General features: G+C 41.6%; 1 protein-coding gene across 8 annotated transcripts in view; it reads left to right on the forward strand.

Moving 5' to 3' along the window:
• FARS2 (phenylalanyl-tRNA synthetase 2, mitochondrial) overlaps window positions 1-17,573 on the forward strand; it is a 245,607-nt gene extending 228,034 nt beyond the window's left edge. For 7 of the 8 annotated variants that reach the window (XM_061449393.1, XM_061449394.1, XM_061449391.1 and 4 more), the window contains one exon: window positions 17,389-17,573. In XM_061449393.1, coding sequence (XP_061305377.1) covers window positions 17,389-17,527 — 139 coding nt within the window. In that variant the 3' untranslated portion in view covers window positions 17,528-17,573. The remainder of the gene's footprint in view (window positions 1-17,388) is intronic. The other variant, XR_009742685.1, reaches the window with a different exon arrangement.
• The last annotated feature ends 1,896 nt before the right edge of the window (window positions 17,574-19,469 follow it).

Below are 19,469 nucleotides of genomic sequence, written 5' to 3' on the forward strand. Positions count from 1 at the left end.
GCTAAACAGCTTTGGCTGATGTCCCACAGTACCAGCGAGTGGTTAAGAGGCAATGATCTTGAACAGATTCATCTTTAGTGGCAGTAACCTCGTAAGCATTGCTGCTATATTTGATGAAATACTGTAAGAGCAAGCTTACAAGCAGAGGTTTCTCTTCCCAGGATCTGTGTTACATTTGCCAGAAGGGAGAACTTTGCTTGCATAGGATGAAATCTGTGCTACAGCAGAGGCCCTGTGAAGGACCCTACACACGTAAGGTCTGCTCAGGTCACTGACCTCAGGCTTAGCCAGTGACAGAAGAGTTTGCACTGTTGCAAAGTTCAGCTGTCATAGCTGTTTTTACATAGCTCTTCTCATGCTGTCCTGAACACACTCATTCATTTCCAAGCTAAACTGGTGCCTCGTTGGTTTTGGCTGCTTCTGCTGATCAGTTTTAAAACGTTGCTACTCAGGGACCTGTCCTCCTTGTTTTGTAAAACGTCAGCTGAATCCTCAGTTAGCAGAAAGAGATGTCATCCAGTTGCCTTCGGTTGGGAAAAAATCAGGAGATTGGACTCAGCAGCATTTGGGGATAGCAGATGGGCTTTTTCCTCTCCCTTATATCTTGCATGTTGAACATAATATATAACATGTTTTCACATGAACTTGGGGCGGGGGGAGAAAGAGATGTGTTTTGGTGCTTATGTGGATTCAGTGAATTACCAGCTTGTGATTTTAGCCCCTGTTTCCATGTGTGTTTCTCTTGACAGCATAAGTCTTCATTTGCACTGCTCTCACCCCCACAGTGTGCTGGCACAATGACTGGTGTGCCCATTCAGTAAACCAGATTGGGAGTATGTGTCCTTTTTTCTTTTTCTACCTGGTCATTTTCAACCACATCAGCTCACTAGTGTGGTTCATCACACATGCAGCCACTCAGGCAGATATGCTGGTTTAGTACAGGAGGGCAAATCTGAGAAGCACTTGAAGACAGGATTGGAGAAGGATTTGTGCAAACAGCACTGCTGCTCAGTTTTATCGACTCACCCATGTGCTACTGAAATGTTCACCCAGTATTGGGGGGAAAGAAAACAGATACAGGCTCAACCTTAAAAAATAATAATAAAAAAAAAAAAGTAAAAAATACTCACAAATTGATCCAACACAGTATGGATCTAAGCATGGGCTTTGTAGGCAAGTGCTCAGACTTATCCAGATTCTTTCATTGCTTCCCTGTGGAATTTCTATGGTGTATTGTGGATATGCAGAATCAGAACTGAGATCTGTTGAGATACAAGCGACTAAGCTTGTCCCTGCAAGTGCAGATGTGCTAGCAATATAAGAAGCTCTCATCCAGCTTAGAAGTGCTTATAAACATTTTGACTGTTTTATAACTGTCCAAGTCTCATGCAACACATGCTTTGGACTGATCTTCAACTTCTATAGTGGGTTTATTCTAGTGAAGGGTGAGATTGTTTTAATTTTTCCTCTTATGGATGTTAAAGGAAAATCACAATAAGCATCAAGTATCATGATACTGATTAAATCCTATCTATGTAAAGTGTGTGGGTTTCAGGACTGAGATCTGCAGATGTCTCTCTCCCTTTATCTACACCGTGCTGCTCAGCAATCTGATCTTACTGAGTTGTCCAGACTGTGTCTCTGTGTCTTCATGTTTTGGTAGAGACTACAATGCAAAATGTCACAGGGATATTTTATTCTCCCTCTTCTTCCTCTTTAAGGGCTACAGTGTTCCCTCTGTCGTATCTTCCATTTTAAGGAGATGTATTCCATCACTGAATCCACACACCCAGCACCTGTGTTTGTTCAGTCATCTCTGTAGAGAAGTGGTTGGGGAGAAGAGTTTGTGCACGTGAGGGCAGTGAAGAGATATGGTGGATGCAGATGATTCAGAAGGGAGCATGAGTGGCATTGCAACCCTTTCAGCAGTGGGCCTAGTAAATTTCATATTCTTTGGTACTGTGTATATTTCAAAACACAATGTTAGAACACCAGCTATCCTGGCTAGGTGTGACAAGAATTAAGCAGAGAACAAACTCAAAATCTTAATGGTGATACTTGGCAAGATGACTGTTCAGGTTTAGCTACCTGTAAGCTCAGAAGGAGCATCTTATTCCTTGTTTGTCACCATAGTGCAAACGAAGATCTACTAGCAGAGATGGTGGTGTTTAAAGTTATGCCACCAAATTGCTGTGTCTTATGTATAATAAATACCAGTGTCCACTTCTGTAACTCTAAAGTTAGCGATGTAAGAATAACTTGAGTTCATTTGAGTCAGCAGTCTGGATTTATAGTTGCTGTCTGGGTACAGCTGTATGCAATCTACTCTGAATTGCCTACAAGGCACGTATGTGGGACTATGGTGCAAGAGCCTGTGACATGTGTGTCTTTTTGCTATGACTTAGACAATCGTCTCAAGTATTTAATCTTTTATTTTTGAGGAAAAAGGAGAGTATACATCTTAAACCTGTTTAAGAGAGTCTCCAGGGAACAGACTGCAGTACTCTCAAAGCAGTACATGCCCCCATTAAGCCATTCTTTGTTACTGTACAGGCATAAGTCATAAATAGTTAATTTGTTCCTCGGCAACTTCACATTTCATGTAAGAATGAAAGAGCACATATGCAATGGAACTTTTTTGAGATCAACATTTAACCCCTGCAAAAGATTGAGCAAACATCAAGATTTCCCCCAAACTGGTGATCTTATCGGTCCAAGCAAACTTGCAAAGTTTAATAATAAATTATCCTTTGCAGCCGTGACAATGAGTGTATGTATACGCTTTTATACACGTTCCTTATACAAATACATGGGGTTATGGGGTTATTTTTCCTTGTAACGGAGTCGTGGCCTCTCATTCCTTTCTCCAAAGGGAGTATAGGTACCTAAAATGAAAGGCAGTTCCTCCCTCACAGCTATTGTATACATAAGGAAGAGGTACAGTGAATTACTACAGAAGAGCAAATGAGTGAACATTTGGAGGCCAGGATAACATGTATGAATACAAGGGAAACATGGCTGGTTATTCAGAGCATTATATTGAGGCTCCAAAAGATGAGATTTCTATTACATTTCTATGTATTTCTATTATGAGATTAGCTGATCTGCAGTATGTCCTTGGACATGGCATTTCCTCTGTATTTTTCAGTCTCTCTACCTTCAACAGGGCATAAAGTTAATCACCTTCTATGTCAAAAGGCCCTAGTCCCCAAAACTTGTTCTCCTCAGAGCCAACCAGCCTTTCCTCAAGGACTGGTGTAGCAGTGTCTTGTACTCCCTGAGCATCCCCAAACTGCCTTGAGGTGTAGATTTCCAACAGGCTTGTTTGCAACATTTTTTTGTTAGAAGAATGATTTGGCCTTATTTTAAGATTGCCTGGAGTTAAATAGGATCTTGGAAAGCTGAAAGCAAAGGCTTAACCTCTTGATATCAACTGAAGAGAAGTATAAAAAACAAAGATGCAGTTCAGCCTGTCAAAGATACGCAGCAGCTTCCATGGCTGTTCCTTAGAGTTTTCCTAAGGTATCTCTCAGCCTCAGAAAGGGGACAAGCAGCTGACTGACATCTCCCTTTGGGATGCTGCCTTACAGAGGGACTTTTCTGGGAATTTTTGTTTTGTTTTTTATTGGCTTTAAGTATTGAAAGGTAATTCAGCAGCAGTTTGGTTTCCTATCTGCTATATTTTAACATTGGCCTATAAGACTAATGAAAGGGTTTCTGACCTAAAGAGGTCATCATTTTGAGAGAATTCCTTTCCCTTCTCAGTCTGTTGGTGTCTGTTTCCTTACCAAAGGTTTTCCCTCTTTGCTTTATTTCCTGGGAATTCATTGTTGGAAACACTAGGTTGCCAGGTATAACAGCAGTGGTTTGTATTTTCTACCTCCTTGACTTCTTGAACTAGGCTTTCTTCCCCATCTCCTTTCAATGCAACAAATGCACAGTGTATTAAGTTGGAGCCACAAGGAGCTATCTTTGCTTCTCAAGTAACTTTCTGCATTTTAAAGACTGTTAACATTATTTTATGCTAAAGAGTTGAAGAGTACTGCCACCTAGTTCATCCTCCTACTCCAAAACATCTCTACTTATAGCACTCCTGACAGACACTTGTATAACCAATCCTTAAAGATTTCCAGCAGCGGGGACCCCAACCGCCTCTCAAGTGAACATTTCTGCAATATGAGCTCATTGCTTTCAGCTCCTGCCACTTGTGAATGTTGATGAACAGATTATTACCTAACTCTGTGCAGCCGCATTTTATGTATTTGAAGGGTGTTTTTGTGCTCTCTCTTCCTTATGCTGAGCAGCCTGTGCTCTCTCAGTCTTTCCTTATAATTTCCTTATAATAGACATCTGCTTGTTCTCATTGCTCCCTGGTGATCTGCCTCCTGTTGCCTCACATCTCTCTTGAGGTGTGGAGAGGGTACTTCAACTAAGCCAGCAGCTTAGTGTTGGGTGGGGCAGAAGGATGTCACTCCAGCTGCATTCCAGCAGTTTGTCCCAGAGTGGTGCTTGCTTAGCTTAAAGCAGGACAACAGCATCACAGGTTCACCATCAGCTCGTGATTCTGTGTAGTCCTTAGGTGCTGTGTGTAGCACTGCTCTATACCCAGTTGTTCTCCATCCTCTGTGCTTGCAGCTAATTGTTCTTGGGTACATACAGAAGCTTATAGTTCTTCTTGTCCTTCAAGTCCTGCTTGAATTGTATCCTTCAGCTTTTCCAGTTTGTCAAAATTCTTCTAATTTTGTCTTCAGTTATACTTCCAGTTTTACACAGCTCAATGTAATTTTCAAGTTAACAAACACTGCTGCTGCATTGCCTATTCCATTCATGACAATATTCCATCATCTGGGAGCCAGGATGAAGAGCCCTGTAAGAATGACCCTTCAGATTTCTATATGAACTGAGGATAACTGCTTCCAGAAACAAAATCTTGGCAGCTACTCCAGCCATTTGGAATATCACCTTTTAGTGTTAATTGTTAATTGTATTGATCACCAGTTTTCTCATCTACTTTCATGCAACTCACTACAAGGTGAAACTTCTAGGAGGAAAGATTTTGTACTACCTAATTTTATGAATTTGATTTAGCAACACCTATTTGATGGATGGACCACTCGGTGGATAAAGAACTGGCTGGATGGCCGCACACAAAGAGTTGTGGTCAATGGCTCAATGTCCGGCTGGAGACCAGTAACGAGTGGTGTCCCTCTGGGATCGGTGTTGGGACCGGTCTTGTTTAACATCTTTGTCACTGACATGGACAGTGGGATTGAGTGCGCCCTCAGCAAGTTTGCTGATGACACCAAACTGTGTGGTTCGGTTGATACCCTGGAGGGAAGGAATGCCATCCAGAGGGACCTTGACACGCTTGTGAGGTGGGCTGATGCCAACCTCATGAAGTTTAACCATGCCAAGTGGTTAAACTCCGACCTGAGTCGGAGCTATCGCAGGCACAGCTACAGGTTGGGCAGAGAAGAGATTCAGAGCAGCCCTGTGGAGAAGGACTTGGGGGTGTTGGTTGATGAGAAAATGAACATGAGCCGGCAGTGTGCGCTTGCAGCCCAGAAAGCCAACCATATTCTGGGCTGCATCAAAGGGAGCGTGACCAGCAGGTTGAAGGAGGTGATCCTGCCCCTCTACTCTGCTCTTGTGAGACCTCACCTGGAGTATTGTGTGCAGTTCTGGTGTCCTCAACATCAAAAGGACATGGAACTGTTGGAACAAGTCCAGAGGAGGGCCACGAGGATGATCAGGGGACTGGAACTCCTCCCGTAGGAAGACAGGCTGAGGAAGTTAGGGCTGTTCAGCCTGGAGAAGAGAAGGCTGCGTGGAGACCTCATAGCAGCCTTCCAGTATCTGAAGGGGGCCTATAGGGATGCTGGGGAGGGACTCTTCATTAGAGACTGTAGTGACAGGACAAGGGGTAATGGGTTAAAACTTAAACAGGGGAAGTTTAGATTGGATATAAGGAGGAAATTCTTTCCTGTAAGGGTGGTGAGGCACTGGAATAGGTTGCCCAGGGAGGTTGTGAATGCTCCATCCCTGGAGGTGTTCAAGACCAGGTTGGACGAGGCCTTGGGTGATATGGTTTAGCGTAAGGTGTCCCTGCCCACAGCAGAGGGGTTGGAACTAGATGATCTTAAGGTCCTTTCCAACCCTAACGATTCTGTGATTCTATGATTTAGTACTTTTATTCCTTTTTTCCACTTTTCATTATAACTTATAAAAACTTTTCCAAAGTTTTTTCAACTTTGTCTAGAACTGCTTGCAGCTGCCATGGATCCATGGTTTGTGGAATATTGATCTTAGACCATTTTTTCTTAACTGGTTTAGCTGACTGTGAAGGTATGTGCCATATGCACACACACACCTCTACACATGAACCTGCCCCTCATGGTGTTTTCTACTTCCTGCAATTCATAGTTTCATTTACTGATTCTTGATTAGCCTGTTACCCATTTATAGAGGGAAATTAGGTTGTTTTGACTAGATGTGGTTGATACATCCATGTTTTCTGGTTTTCACCTTTTTTATTTCCATTGTGTGCTTACAAGTAGTTTGGTTATCTGCACAGAGTCTTTTGGGGAATGTAATGTAAGTAGTCTATAAGCTACTATGGCTTACTCTATTTTGTTGTTGATTTTGTTTCATTTTCAAAGATAAGCACTCTGTTTGACCTTTTCCAAACATTCGGTAGCTTACTTGTCCTCCATGAACTCTCAAAGACAACTGATAGCAGCTTTGAGATTTCTTCTGCTCATTCCTAAAGTATTTAGAGCAAAGTTCATCTGTTGGATAATTTGAGAACATTTGATTTACTCTAGTGCTTCCTGTGTATTCCTCATTCTGGTCTGAAATCTTATCCGTTCTTTGCTGATATTAATTCCTGCTAGTGAGAGGATCACTAGGCCTTTTTTAGTAAAGTCTTAGCAAAAACAGTATTTTGATCTTCCTAGTGTAACGTCTCAATGACTTTCTTTTCTATCTTGCATGGCAGACCAGTAATTTCATTGTACTTAGAAGGATGCATCTCATTTTGTACCCTGACATTTTAGTCTTCGTGCCCACACAGTGTTTTATTGCATGATGCTTATATCATCTTTCTGTAGGAGGTGTTCACTATGCGTGCACCCTATCATATTCACATTTTTCATTTGTCTTTTCATAAAGAGTAGACATAATACTAAGGGGACAACATGCCAAACATAGCAGTTAGAATTTTGCAAAATAGTGCTCATTTTGACAGCTGTAAAAGTTCTGGCCAGTGCACCTGATTGGTATATATTGTCATTATTTGGCTAGCTTTAATGCTGCTGTGACATTTTCCCCATCTTTATACTGAAAATAACCAGTCAAGCCTCACCTACATGACACAGGCTCTTTGCCTGTCATCGTGATCCAAATGTGTTACCTTGTGTAAATGGGACCCAGCCAGACATTTTTCCTGTGTGTTAACAGTATTTTAATCTGCTGGCCAGTAGTTATCCTTACTTTGAGGGCTTTTTCTGAGTTTTCTTCCCAAGGCACCAACTGTCAGAAAAGCAATGACAACAGGTTTCTTGTGACTGTCTATGTGGAACCACACTGCCCTTGGAGAGGGTAGGTGGGGAATTTCTGCATCTCCAAAGCAAATCCAGTTAGCTAGATTAAGGCTGTAGAACCTGACAGTTCTGAGATTACTAATAAAGTATGGACTGGAAGAGGATACTAAACAACACTTAATTGTGCAAGTGGCTGCAGAATTTTCACCAGCTTTAAGAGATACTGTAAGGAGCTCCATTGAGAAACCCCCTATATTTGCATGCACACAGATACAAATGTTTTTGTCTTTTAGTGCTGTGGGCTGCCCAGGGTGTGGGCAGGCACTTTTAATGTGTTGCTTTTACACAGAAAAAGGTAATTTCTTTTAACCTCTGCTTTCAGTTTTTAAATCCTTTCTGTTTTCTGGTCTCAGGTTAACTCATCCCTTCCTGCTCCCTTCTTCTCCCCATCCTGTTTTTTCCTGATACGGGATTAGTTTGTCACTTAACAAACAGCTGATTTGGTTATCCTAATGCTGGCCCTGCACTTTTCCCTGCCCTACCCATTGTATTTGGGATGAGTTGCTTTTCCCTTCTGTAGACTATTTTGTTTCCAGGGCAGCTGTACAATTTGCAGAAAAGAAGGGTGACTGGAAGCGTATGTGCATGGGAAGAGTAACCTGAAAGAAGGGTAACTCAAAGGGTCTGTGCCCACATTTATCCAGGTCACCCCCTCTCTCATTGATTTGCTGTGTGACCTTGTGAAAATCATTTAGGTTCTTGATCTGAGTCCAGAGCCATGTTCCTGCTTACCTCAACTTTCAGTAAGTCTAAAGAGAACTTAAACACCTAGCTCCTGGCATGGTTAGGACAAAACCACTAATCTCAGTGATGACGTCTATACAAGTACCTGAAACAGCATTCAGTCCTTCCCATGCACTTGTCTGCCATCTAACTGTGTAGCCCCTGATTCCTGGTAGTACTCTGCAGAGGTAGATGTGAACCAGCTGTTACCCCCATCCATCTTCTTTTCTTAGGAGAATTGTTTTAAAATCTTATATAAATTCCCCTTTTACTGTATTACAAAATACCTTTTAATTTGACAGTGATGTTATTTTCAGTAATGCTTTTTGTAGCCTTTAGTATTAACATCTGGTTGAGAGGGGGAAACTGCTAAATATTTATACTTCTTTGATCTTTCACTCGGAAGAACTGAAAAGGTATCACACTTAACATTTTTTTCTATAAGTACTTTAGATAGCATTTGAAAGAGTCCAAATTCACCTCTCGTGTTGGATTTGTTCAGATTATTGAGATAGGTTGTCACTCTTAAGTGCTTCCAGATGGCATTTCAGTTGCCAATGGTTGGAAACTTTTGAGCAATACTGTTGTGGCTAATGACCAGTTATGGAGTCATTAATATTGCTGTCTGACAGAAGTAGGACCAGAGCCTCTTCCATGCTCTTACCTGTACTCTGTGGTCAGAGGGAGATGAATATAACATCTTTGCACAAGAAGCACAACAACACTGCAAATACAGTGTGCCTTCCAGAGTTACTCTTTACAAACAGTTTGTTTCCCTGAGCCACTCCAGTACTAGCCAGTTGCCTTGGATGGGCACAAGGGGTTTTGAATGAGATACCTGATTCATGAAGTTCTGCCAGCATCTGTTGCTGCTGGAGCGGCTTCATTCTGCGACTAGGTTACTAGGGATTCAGGAGGCCAAAAGTGAAAAAAGTGGAAGAGCCATCAATGACAGCAAATATGTGTATTTGTTGTGGTTTTACTCGCTGAACATAAATTCTTCTGTAGAGTCCAAAATGCTTCAGCTGCCAGGACTTCCAGGTATCGCATTCTTCTGTTCTTCTCAATGTGCTCTGATTCCTCATGAGCTATGTCAGCCAAGTTTCTTTTGAGAGAGAGGAGGTGATCCATCATCGGCATCTTTTGCCTTGACCTCTGGAAGATTCAGGATTCAGATTCTCTTGAATTCAGGTTGTCATGCCATATGTTCTGAACCACACAGGGAAGGAGAAAGTGAAGGAGCTTAGATGGCAGTTCCCATGAGACCAAAATTTGTTTGATGGGTAGGAGAATGTTTAAGCCTCTAGTGGTTAATTTTTTAAACAACAAATAACAAAAAAATATTAGCCCTTGAGTTTTGTTTTGGTGAAAACATGATTAGACTTTGAAAAGCATTTGACACAGAGCCTTTTCAGTCAAACATAGGGAAAGTGAAGCAAAATCATAGAATCATAGAATAGTAAGGGCTAAAAAGGACCTTAAGATCATCAAGTTCCAGCCCCTCCTGCCATGGGGTGGGACACCTCACACTAAACCATCTCACCCAAGGCTCTGTCCAACCTGGCCTTGGACACTGCCAGGGATGGAGCTTTCACAGCTTCCTCGAGCAACCCATTCCAGTGCCTCACCACCCTCACACTAAAGAACTTCCTCCTTATATCCCATCTAAACTTCCCCTGTTTAAGTTATAATCTGTTACCCCTTGTCCTGTCACTACAGTTCCTCATGAAGAGTCCCTCCCCAGCATCCTTTTAGGCCCCCTTCAGATACTGGAAGGCTGCTATGAGGTCTTCACGCAGCCTTCTCTTCTCCAGGCTCAACAGCCCCAACTTTCTCAGCCTGCCTTCATACGGGAGGTGCTCCAGTCCCCTGATCATCCTTGTGGCCCTCCTCTGGACTTGTTCTAACAGTTCCATGTCCTTTTGATGTTGAGGACACCAGGACTGCACACAATACTCCAAGTGAGGTCTCATGAGAGCAGAGTAGAGGGGCAGGATCACCTCCTTCAACCTGCTGTTGAAGGACACCTCCTAAAACCCTGTGCTGTAAACAGAACAGGTATTCTGTCCTGTCTGATGCTGAGACCATCACTTTGTTATTTTCAGCATCCAATTATTTTTCTATGTTCAGGACATAAAATTGTCTTGAGTATTTTACCAAACAACCTTTTCTCATTTGACACATCAGGGAGTAGAAGTTATTTCACTGGATTTTGAATGTGTTTGTATCAGAAAGTTGTCTTGTTCCTATCTTTATTCTACCTGTGCAGCTCTTATAGCTGTTGTAGTGATAACCCTAAGATAAGAAAAAGTAGGTTTTTGTACCCTATTCTAAGCCTCACATGCTTGCATATGTTCTGATCTTTGCATACATGCCCACTGCAAGGCTTGCTTTTATTCCTGAAAAGTTCAGCCTTGGTTAGTTGAGAGACTCATTCTGTTGAAAGTGCATAATGTTCAATCTATCTAGCATGATAACTCCAGGGTTACTATGCTGACAGCAAGGCAAGTCTTGAAAATATTCAGTCTTTAGCTTACTTTTGAATCTTCCTGGATTTAGAGCAGGATTTTGAACTGCCTCACTAGATGGAGTGGTGAGCCCCTAAAAATTGAGGAGGCCCAGTATGAACTGAGAGCACAAAGTTCATCTTACAGGCGGGACAACTCTCGGTCACATCTAGGTTTAAATCCATGTGAAATGGATTCCTCAGTATTGGCATAGATCAGATAGGATGGGAATTCTGTCATCTGTGCTTGATAGATGATTTTCCCAAAGGGAGGAAAATTGGAGGACAGAGTCATCACTGATGCTGGAATCCATCCCCTTGAGAACTGGTTTCGTACCTGCTTCACAACTGTCAATCATTGATTTCTTCAAGGAATCAATGAGTCATTGTATTAAAAACAAAAACAAACAAAAAAAAACCCCACAATCCCAAACCCCAAGGCTTTGTAGGCTTTTTCTGGCCTTCCATGGCAGCAAAAGTCTGTGTCATAGTTAGCTTATGATCCTGTGGGGACATTGGATTTTCTTTTGGTATAATGGAGAATGATATTTTTCTCCTTATTCTTCACCCTAGTGATATTTCATTGTTGCCTGCATGTAATGGATTCCATTACTTTTGATGCTGTGAGGCTTAAGAGCTTTTTAATGGAAAGTGCTTGGATCTGAGATGGGTTGACTGTATTGTTGGCTGGTTACTGAGACTACTGTAACAGGGCACAAGGGAAACACTCTCTGAGTTCCTTGTGTAACTCTGTCTGTTTACAAGAGTTCTCTTTCTCTGGGAGATGGCAGAAAAAAGCCCTGCACCATTCATATTAGCTATTCTCTTGCAGGCATATATCAACAAACCAAGATGGTCTGTTGAAATGGGAAGAGGTCATTAGGGGCCAAAGTACAAGTAATTGCTTGAATTGTTTCACTCAACATTTAGTGAGTACGTCTAACAGCCAGGAAGCCTGCTCCTTCAGGTGATGTTTATGAATTATTTTTTCAGTATATATCTGCTTGTATCTCTTCCTGCATGTAAGAAATTAAGTGATAGATTTAGGCAGAAAAGGAAAATCACGAGCAAAACTTTCTAACCAGTCCAAATTGGGTTTTGGATACATGGCAGTGGCTTATGGTTATTTAACAGTATCTCAGTGACTGAGAAGCTGAAAAGTTATCAAGCTATTTAATTTTTCATTTTAACTACTGGGTATTATTTATGTGCTTTTTAATCTCTCTCAATAAGCTGACTATTTGCAGAATTTTTAGGTATTTTTTCTACATTAATAGTTTTCTACATTAAGATAAAAGTTAAGATGGAACTAATATTAAAGAAAGAAAGAATGAAAAGGCCAGGCAAGTTCAGGCTTTGGTATTCAGATACAGATTTCACCAAGTCCAATTAGAAAAGAGCAAAAAGCCCATTACAGTCTCAATGTTGTGAAATAGTAGAAGAGTGTTTCAGTCCAACCGTCTGTCAGTAAAAATGCATCTCTTTTAAAGTGACCACCAAAAAAATCCACAGCGGTCAAACGATGTTGACAATATCAACATGGTTGTGTTGACCTGAACTATCTTTGAAGCTGAACCATCCTTCTCAGCCAGGAATCAGCTGGAAAAGACGTGCAATACAAATGGCTGTTCCCTGCATTCTATGGGTTTAAAACAGTTCTTTCTTCTGGGGATGATCTACTGCCTTTCACTAGCATCAAAATCACCTTAAACCAAAACATGTCCATTTTTTGAAATATGCCGTTGTATACAATGCACCTTTCCAGAGAAATGGAGTATTAGCATTTGAAAGGGCTGATGAGAGTGTATCTTTGGGAAAGGCCTTTGTTCAGAGAATTACTGCTATATTCTACATGCATATCACCATGGTAAATGGATTATTTGCCATTGACAGCAAGGTATATAGCACAAGCCTTTTGCCATTTTTCATTATGTGGTTCCTAGCAGAGGGTGCTATTTGTCGATTTAAAATTTATAGTAGGACATTTAGTAGTTGTGCCTACTATCATAGTGGTGGATGTGGTTTGAATGGATAAAACAAAAAGGAAAAGGTAATTACATCATCTTCTTCTTGCAGTTTAATATTCCCCTCCATTTCCACTTACAACATGAACTATTCTGGAACTGCTGGAGCCACAAAGCGAAACTTAAGCTGTGCTTTTTGCATGGCTTCAGCAGCTATGATGGTACTAACATGGAACAGTATTTTAGTTTCTTCCCATCATCATCCCTTTTAGGACATTCCTTAAAGTCATTCCATGCATACTCAGAGCATGACATGATCTCTGTGAAGCGTGTAGTGGTCATTGAGTGCTGTGTGAAGGTTTATGTAAGGTAATTACATAATGAATCTTTTGAGGGGATATAGCATATGAACAGCTATGGCAGGAACTGGGAGATGCTCAAAGAACCTCAGTAACATGAGTCACTTAAGAGAGAGAAAATAATCTCAAATACTTATGCTACCGTGTGTGTAGATCTTTCATTTTAAATAATATTCTGTAGGAAAGGTGCAATATAGATGTAGAGGTGAGTACTACTGCTTAGTGCACTGCTCAGTACAAAAGAGATGGTACTCTCTTTCGGTCCTTGATGCTGTGGGAGATTGTCATCTCTACTTTTCTGTTCCTCAAAGTAAATGCAGCTCTCTAGAAAAATCATAGAATGGGTAGGGTTCAAAAGGGAAAAAATGTCTGCTTCTGTGTTGTTCTCACCACATAAGAGCAGGTGTAACCTCTCTGCAGAACTCTCTGTGCCCTTGTGCTTTATTTAAGACAGATGGAAAGTAGAACGCAGTTTTAAAATGGGGGTTTTCCCCACTCACTGCCCCTTTGATCTTCTTTTTCAAGTACGGGATAAAGAAATTTTTGTGCGTGTTACAGTATTGCATGAGAATGAGACAAATGCCAGTACCAAGCATTTATTCTTAGGCATTTATTTTGGTTACCAAATGACCCTGTGTCTTTGTCTTACCTAACGACTGAGACTGGTTCCCCAGTGTGTTTAGGTGGTTTGCTGTTGATAACTTCTGGGATCAGCTTTGTAGCCAAGTTGTATTTAAACATCCTTCAGTGGACTTCCATGCAGGGAAAGCTGGCACATAGGTATTAACTTTTATTGCCTAACATACCCTTTCATTTTAGCCCTGGTCCCAGTGTCAGATTGCTTTTGTGTTTGTTTCATTAGACTAGAGGCAGAGTAAGGCACCTTAATTTTCTGCAGTGCTCAAAATCAGGCTGAAGTACCAAAATACTGACCTTCAGGTTGGCCCCCATGCAGTGAATCTGACCTGGCAGTGAGCAGCTCCCTAGCATGTGGAGGTGGCTATATGCCAGTTCCTGGAAATCATGAGGCAAAGCTGTTTCCTCCAAAAAACATATGAAAGAGCATTAGACATTGTGTCACTCCAGTGTTTGTCCATGGACTGTATTGTGTTTCCTTCTGTGGCATCAGAATAAATTCCTGTCTTCCTTTTCCCTTTGAGCAGTGCTTCACTGTATTCACTGCATTTCATTACCTGAAAGCCGCAGGCTGGTGCAGAGGAGACTTGTGACACTAAGATCACCTGAAGCCTAATGGGAAAGGAGTCCGTGTGACTGTGAACTGCATGGACTTGTCTGGCAGTGCAGTTTAGGTAAATAAAGCCCAATGCGCTCAGCGTTTAGCTTTTGTTTTTTTCACTTCAGGTTTTTGCCTCAAATTTTCTCATGCTCTGGATGGAGAGCTACTGCTTCTGTATCATCAGGCTGCAGCATGGTATGCAGCTGAGAGTTCATTATGCATTAGCAGAGCCATCTTTAAGGTAGGCAAACACTCCGTGACTCTGCAGAACGAAAGGAAAGCAAGAAAGAGAATCAGCAAACATACTATTTGCTGACAATAATTGTTCCCGTTGCAGCTGACAGCAGTGGTTAATGACATTGTCTTAGTATTTTATTTGGGAGCAAGGGGGTAAGTATTAGGGGCAGAAGAGCCAAGAAATACTCTTCCCCATCTCCCTTGAAAAGTTGGCTTAAAACAATACTTAAGGTTTTGAAACTTACAGTGTGTCTTTTATTGAAATAGCATCGAACCATTAAACTCCTTCTTTCTAATTAGTAACAAAATGCAGGTAAACCTAGCTAAAGGGTGGGACAAAACTAACATACTAACCATGGGAGTTACATGTAGTCAGACATGTACATTGGTAGTTACATCATTTTTTGGCTATAATAAAAACTAATTGCATCGAATGCGATCCCTGTTTTATTTCTCCTGCAGCCATGCTTAACTTCAGCTAACAGAACTCTCATCCAGTGCTGCTCTGTAAGACCTTGACCCTTTCCTGATCTAAATGCCACCTACAGAGGTTTTCCACAGCACTCACAAGAAACTGTTGTGTCCTATTCTGACCTGTTTAATTTGCCTCATGAATGAACTGCTCAACGTGGTAGAGAGGGGGATATGTAAACACGTGGGTCCAGAAAAATCATTACCTTTGGTTAACCACAATAGGGAAAAACAGTGCTGTAGCTAGCCCTATCACAGCCTGAATGCTTTATGCAAATTTGTGTTTGCATCACATTAAATGGTGGTAATGAGTTTTCTATCATGGGATATATTCCTGCATTATACAAAACTTAATGATCAAGCCTGCAATTGTACATCTTCTAAATATATTTTCAGCCAAAGCAATTTGCAAATGCTCTTGATCAGGCGGGTTGCTGTAGCGCTGTAAAAAGCCAAAATACTACCAGCTGTAATGGTATTTGCCAGCCTGGTTTTGAAAATTGTTTCTGTTGAGCCCTAATTCGTTATCCCTATCTCTCATTCAAATCTCTTTCTTGCAGTGTAGCATCTGGCCAAACCCTTGTTATTCCACGAACTTGCTTATCCCAGGTCTGTCCTCTCAACTGTTTTGCAGAGGAACAGAGCAGAGCAGCACTTTCTCCACAGCTACACCTCCCCCTCTTTTCTCAAAAATCACTTTTCTACAGCGTTTAACCCGTACCCAGGGAAAGCTCTTGGCTGGTTTTTAGCAGTTAACTGCAGCAGCTTAACACTTTGTGAAATGCAGTTTGCCCTTTCCTATGCTAGTCAGGTTTAACTTGCTTTATCTTCAGAGCACACAAAAAGGAAGGAGGCTTTAATTTGAAATAACCTTTTTATTATGAACTGCCAGTGGGAGCAGGGCAAGCTTCCAACTCATGTTGGGCGGCACAAAGTTGGTATCAAATAGCTATTCTGAGGCTGTTTCTAGTTTTTAGTAGGATTTGAAGTTGAAATGAGTATATTTAGAGTTATCTTTGTGTATGAGCACATATAACCTTAGTTTTAATCAAATAGTCATAATGAACATGACTATTTGAACATGAAGCAATTTTCAGGTGAGAGATGACCTAGAGAATCCTTTCTGTGCCATTAAATCCAGAGTTCTGCCAGTCTGCCAGATCCTTCTATCTAGTACTTGATCTCTGTTTTCCTGTTATTTTCCCCCTCCAATTTTCTTTCTTTCACTGAAGTGAGTGTTTACCTTTGAAAGGAGAAGCAGTGTGGACTCCAGTTGAAACTAAAAATAAAAAAGATGCCACAACTTCCATTTAAAATTGGTAATAATATAGAATTATAGAGATGCCCTTGCAAGAGCTATGTAATCCAGCCTGGTTTTGATGGAGACCAAGACTTTTTGCTCTCTTATTTAACTTGCTGGTTAGCTCCTGGTTTTGCATTAACTTGTCTTTGCCTAACTCAGCAACTCTTAAATACTTTTTTATTCCACATCATTCCATCTGTACCTTTTTTGTGTTCTCTTTTGGCTTTTACTTTGCACAGCAAGGGATAAGAAACATTGGCACATGTGCCTGTGGTTGTGTCAAACCCCAAGTTTCCTGGGCTACTCCTCATCTTGGCTGCAATGTGGCCAGTGCCTGAGAGCTGCCATGTGGTGCTTGCTTCACTTTGGGAGAGACAGCCACCTTCACCCTTCATCTCTGTCCTTCTCCACACATGGATACTTCAGATGCATTTTGCCCTTGTTTCTAATTTCCAGCAAAAGCAAAGTAGTTACCTGAATTGAAAAATGAATATTTCACTCTTTCTGTAGCTGTGTGTTTGGTCTCCTCCCCCAGGCTTGTGAGATGCTCTGCATTAGCTATCAACATTGCTTTCCAGTGTGCAGAGGTTCCATCATGGCATCCCCACTGGTCTGAGGGGGTATGTGTGTGCAGTGCTCCCTTGAGGTAGCCCCATTAGTGCCAGAATGAGAGAGCAGTTGTGTTAGCAGCAGTTCTGTGGGGTTAGCATAGCCCTTCTTGTGGGCTTGCTTGCCCTGCTAAGAAGCAGCCACACCTCATTATAAGTTGAGGTATAAGATGGACTTCAGCAAAGTCCTCTGCCAAAATTAAAATTCAGCTCAGTCCCCCCTCTCCAGACTGTGTATTTTAGCATTAAAGTGATTTTCAAGCAACAAGAACAAAATCAGACCGCAAATAAAAAATGATGCAGAGGGTAAGTAAGCCTTATATATTTACATTTGCAGGCAAATGTATTTATGAGTCCTCTTTTGGTTTATATTTTGTAGGACAAAGAAGGTCAGCCATTGCTACCGGATCATTTACCGCCACCCAGAGAAGACTTTAACGCAGGATGAGGTGCATCGCATCCATCAAGCTATTGAAGAATCAGCAGTTCGAGAACTTGGGGTTGAGGGCAGGTTCTAGCATCACTGCTTGGAAGCCCTAATGACAGTTGAAATTTCCTTTTCTTTGTTTTGGGGGGGAGGTTGGGTGGTGCAAGTAAAGAGAGGAGGCTTGTGACTAATCCTAGCACATGGAAAATGATTGATAGGTGGGCAATGGTAAAACTACCAGATAATAAACATTACTACTGAGAAATCATTGACGAAGCGCTGGCACTTTATTGTAAGAAAAGGGGGAAAGGCAGTAATGTAAGATTTCCCTCCTGTTACAATAAGAAATACACTGCCTGGTGGTTTTCTATGTTGTTAATTGGTCCCTGGGTTCCATTAAACTGCAAATGCTTGGCATTATTTCTGCATTGACAGGATCTTCTGTCCGTGTAACAAGTGAAGCAAATCAGAAACACAGATAAGCTCAGGGAAGAAAAACCCATCTCTCCCTCTATTTTAAATAAGAAATGTCAGGTTTTGCTGTAAGAAACCTTCCAGGAAGTACATCTTGCAAAGTTCGGCTGTTTTACCTTCAAAGCCCATGGGTATTGATTTTATCTGCTACAGAGAAGGAGCCAGTGTGGCTCTGGGGCCAGACTTGGCTGTCTTCAAATCCTGGATTACTGGTGAGTCTTTCGTGTTGGATCTCTCTGCTCCTACAGAGATGAGCAGAGCCACTTAGTGAGGTGCTCTGAGCTCTGCTGCCTTCACCCAGGTGAGGAGCTCCTGTTGTCTCAGTTCTCCTCACATAGGCACCGGTTGGTAAGTGTGTTCCATGGCTACCATCAAAGAAACTCTTCCCTGCAATGCCCTGAAAAGCAGCTGCCTTGATCTCTCCCTGTTTTTCACTTTCTAGCAGCAGTGCTTGCTCAGAAATTTGCCCTTTAAGGCAGGAAACCAAACTAAAATGGGATCTCTTACTGTTTCAGGAACCAGTCACTTAACAGGATGCTTGGCTTTTTCATTGCAGGTTATAATAAGTAAATTCTGGCAGTGGTACAATGCTAGGACCTGTAGAAGTGTTCAAATAGTCTGATAAATACTTCATGAGCCATTGCAGATGTTGATATGGAATATGGGGCCTGTTTTTACTTGTTATGGTATTTCATACCATTGCAGGTCACATCTGGTTGCTGTGTGGGCAAAATTCCCTCCTTCGGGGAAGAAGGTAGTAAAAGTGCTGCAATAAACAGCATCTAACACTGATTTATACCTTATCAAGAAACATCTGTGCAGCAGGCTTGTACTCAACCATAAGAAGCCAGTTCCTATTGCAGATGTGGCAGAAACAGAGAGCTCATTTCGGTTTCATTACTCAACATATTTAGCTGTGTAAACAAATACTAATCTAAATCACTGTTGTGTTATCCAAATAACTATTATGAAAACAATACGCTAGACTTTCTAAAAGGCAAAAAGAATGGGTGCCATTTAGGCACCAGAAAAAACTACTTGGTTATTTTTAAACTGTGACTTACTAAAATCCATAAATACAGCCTAGCCCATTTGATGTTTCTCTGTCTCCTTCATCCTTCACCTTTTCAGGATTCCCTGTGAAGACCACCGAAGAAGAGGAGCACTCCCCTGAACTACACTGAGCCGTAATTGTTCCAAGGCAGGGTCTGATCGACACTGCCACGCGGGACAGCAAATTACATGGATGTTAATTGATGGGATTGCCAATGGAGAGGGGAGAGTACTAAAACCTGCCTGCCGTATGAAAGAACTAAATCCCTTGGGAAAACAAGAAACTACTTGGGGTGGAGTAGATTGCAAGATTCCCCTTTTAATTTTTTTAATAGTAGAGTTTCCCTTTCCTGCCCCCAAAATCCTTCAGTTCTTCTCTCATTCTGATCAGCCAGTTTTCAGGGCAGAGAAATACTGGGGAAAGCAAGGAGGAGAAAATTGGACAATGAAACTCTGTCACTGCAACCGCAGACTGTCATGTCCAACTTTGGAAAGAAGCTTGAGGG

Source organism: Pezoporus flaviventris, unplaced genomic scaffold, assembly GCF_033815535.1.
Source record: "Pezoporus flaviventris isolate CSIRO_AGI_PZ_B2104156 unplaced genomic scaffold, CSIRO_AGI_Pfla_v1 ptg000007l, whole genome shotgun sequence".
In the NCBI taxonomy this organism is placed as follows: Eukaryota; Metazoa; Chordata; class Aves; order Psittaciformes; family Psittacidae; genus Pezoporus; species Pezoporus flaviventris.